General features: G+C 35.6%; 1 protein-coding gene across 1 annotated transcript; it reads right to left on the bottom strand.

The window, feature by feature from the left end:
- Window positions 1-502: 502 nt before the first annotated feature.
- Window positions 503-1,720, bottom strand: Gasu_65850 (archaeal ATPase). Its single transcript, XM_005702218.1, has one exon. It carries the CDS (start codon window positions 1,701-1,703, stop codon window positions 582-584), a length of 1,122 nt encoding a protein of 373 aa, XP_005702275.1. The 5' UTR covers window positions 1,704-1,720; the 3' UTR covers window positions 503-581.
- Window positions 1,721-3,024: the final 1,304 nt, after the last annotated feature.

A 3,024-nucleotide genomic window follows, 5' to 3' on the forward strand; every position in this document is an offset into this window, starting at 1 on the left:
ATTTGTATCGTAACTTTGAACATATATCTTGAAAGATTACATTAGAACATGGCCCTATGATAGCTTGCAGTTGATCTTCAAAGAAAATTTTCAAAGACTGCTATTATAACGGGACAACAAGAAAAACAGATAGACTACTGAAAGTGTAGGAATGGACAAGGGTTCTAGAGTCGCGTAGATTTTCAAGATATCATAAAAAATTGCTCGGTGACGAAATAGTCCATTCAAGAATGCTCTATTTGACACCCTTGTTCATCACCAACTTGACATAAGTATTATGTTTCCTCTTCATCAATGTCATTTTCTAGTTCATCTAAATTTCCTCTCATAATCAAATCTGTTATCACAGACAAGACATAGGATTCAAGGAGTTTTCTGGGGAGTTCGATTGATTCTTGCTCATTCTATGGCTTATAAGAATGGGGTATGTGATCCAAATCACAAAGTCGTGGTTTGAAGAATAAATTTGCTCAAGTTTGATATAGTTTTTGACAGTGTCTTATAAAACAGCCCCCGATTTATAACAACTTTTGAAAATTATTTGTTTTAGAAAATTTCTCAGATATTAAAACAAGATATTCCTAAATATTTTTGGAAAGAGATAAAACTATTTCTTGTAGGGTTGAAATGCCAATATTTCTCGAATGTGGATTATCCACAGATTTGAAAGCGTTCCTTAAATTCAATAAAATGTCTTTGCCAATAAAGTTTTCTACATCAGCTTCAGAAAGAATAACCAATTCACAGTTGTGAGGAATCACAAAATCTTCAACACTATCGCCAGATGAATAACAACGACTAGAATAATTCAAGTCCTCAGATACGTTGGTTGCTAACTGAGTACTCATAATAATCAACATACAATGCCATGTAGGATGACTAGTCAATACTTGATCATGCACTGGTTTTAAAAACTTGTGAGCTTCTTCCAAAATCTCATTCCATCGAATACCATTACGACTCCATCGGCCTTTACAAGCAATACCCACAATCATCAAGTTCTTCTCATTCGTTCTTCCATGCAACTTGAATAATATATCTGGACTATGGGATGTTGAATGAAATGGAATATATATCTTTTCAAATTCTAAAATTTCTTCCACTATCCTTTCCCATTCATCATTGCTTCCAAATGTCATTCTCTCTGTTCCTGATACAGCTCTGGTATAATGTATAGATTTCATATAATAAGCAGCAGATTCGGAAGAAAATTGTAAATTCATTTCATTCCAAACACGAGACAATTGACCAAGAGTAGAAAACATTGAGCTGTTTGTAGGACGCCGAGAAAAATGTAAATAAAACAGTGTAGCAATAAGACCTTCCAAAATTCGACATTTCGACTCATAAAAGAATTCAACAGATTGAGACTTGAGGGTTTGTAAAAGTAACCATTCTAAACGATCATCCTTTAAGCCTTGGTCAATATATTCAATCAGTAACTTGGGTATCAACACTTCATAGCGTTCGTTGCGGTTTGGTTCTATAACCAATCGACGATAGAGACACATATCTGTAACTAGATCAAACAAAAACACATCAGAATTTGAGCTTATTTGCACAGTTTCATCAAAATCAAATCGAATACGATACAAAGATAATAACGTAAGCATTCTTAACAAGCGCTTACGCTGCTCACTGAGACTTATCAGACGAGGTAAAAATGGCGCAACACAATAATTTGTTACTAGAAAGCTATTCATTATGATCAAGAAGGTTTCCTTAGATAATAACAAATTGATGTTGGATGATTTATACAGCAGAAGGTAACTGATTGCTCGAACAAGTAAACCAGGAACACCACCAGTCAATTCCAACAACAATTCTGCAAGTTCACTAGTTAAGAAGTCTCGTGACAAAGAATTTCTGAAACCTTTGGGCTCCCCGTGAATAAAAAGGAAGAACTTTTCTTCAAGTGTTCCACGATACTATGTTTCTCAAGCGGCGAAAGAGGAATAAATACTAACTGAACCCTTGAGACTGAAGCTACGTAATTATATATATTTAAGCCTTTACTTTTCCCAACAACTATAAAAAACAAGTCGGGTTCTTTACACAACTCACGAATAATACCGAAAAAGTCGTTGTATGGTAGAACTCTACCGTCGTGGGTCCTTTTGAAATGAAACTCGTCGAGACTTTCGTCTAGGACACCAACTTCATCAAAAGCTATAACAAGATATTGATCAGAAGGAATGCCCAAAGTCTTCCGTAGCTCTGGAATTAGAAACTTTGAACAAGGAGGAATGTGTCTGTAGGCTTCATAAACTGTAGACCCATCTGATTACAAGCTGATCGGTACAATAAAAAGTACAAAGCCCACTCAAGTGTGGGCTCCAACTCCCTTTGATCTACATAAAGCAAAGAAGCCTTTTTCAGCTTCTCCAAAAAGAGTCTGCTCGAAAGGTCCGAAGCAAAAGTCGACAGGAAAGTTTCGACAAACCTTCGAACCAACTCCAAATAGGTTTAACAAAACGTAGTTTTGCGAGAGCCAAAAAGATGAGGGACATGTTAAACCCCTGAGTTGCTTTCGACTGTTACGAAGATCATACAGTTCTTCTGTCACTCGAAAAACATCCCTTTCACGGTTTACTACATATGGGTTGTATCGGTTTGAAACATTACACTCAACCATCGTCTTCTCAAGTATGAAAAGTTGGGAATTGTTGCTTTTAGATGGCTTGAAACAGATTCTTCATTATCTAACGATAAGTAGTATTGAAAAATAAGTTTAAAATAACAAAGAGGGAACCATAAGCTCTTTTGTGAGCTATAATACTTTGGGTCATGTTATTCATATTTAGTGTTATTTCAGAACACCTCCCTTAAAGAAGTTACCTCAAAGTCGAGTTCACTTGAAGTTCAAGTGTGGCAATGCGATAAGGAAATTGAAATCCATATCTACGGAAACGTAACTAACATTTGCAAACGGTAAAAGAAGTGCAAGTTTATCTAAAAAGATTGCCAACACTTTTGTAGATGAATCTGAATAAAGAACAACTAAACAGAAGCTTTTTGCTTCCT

The sequence above is a fragment of the Galdieria sulphuraria genome, assembly GCF_000341285.1.
Source record: "Galdieria sulphuraria unplaced genomic scaffold scaf_370, whole genome shotgun sequence".
Classification (NCBI taxonomy): domain Eukaryota; phylum Rhodophyta; class Bangiophyceae; order Galdieriales; family Galdieriaceae; genus Galdieria; species Galdieria sulphuraria.

Coding starts and splice junctions, on each gene's coding strand:
- Gasu_65850 (XM_005702218.1), bottom strand. CDS start 1,703: ATGAATAGCTTTCTAGTAACAAATTATTGTGTTGCGCCATTTTTACCT.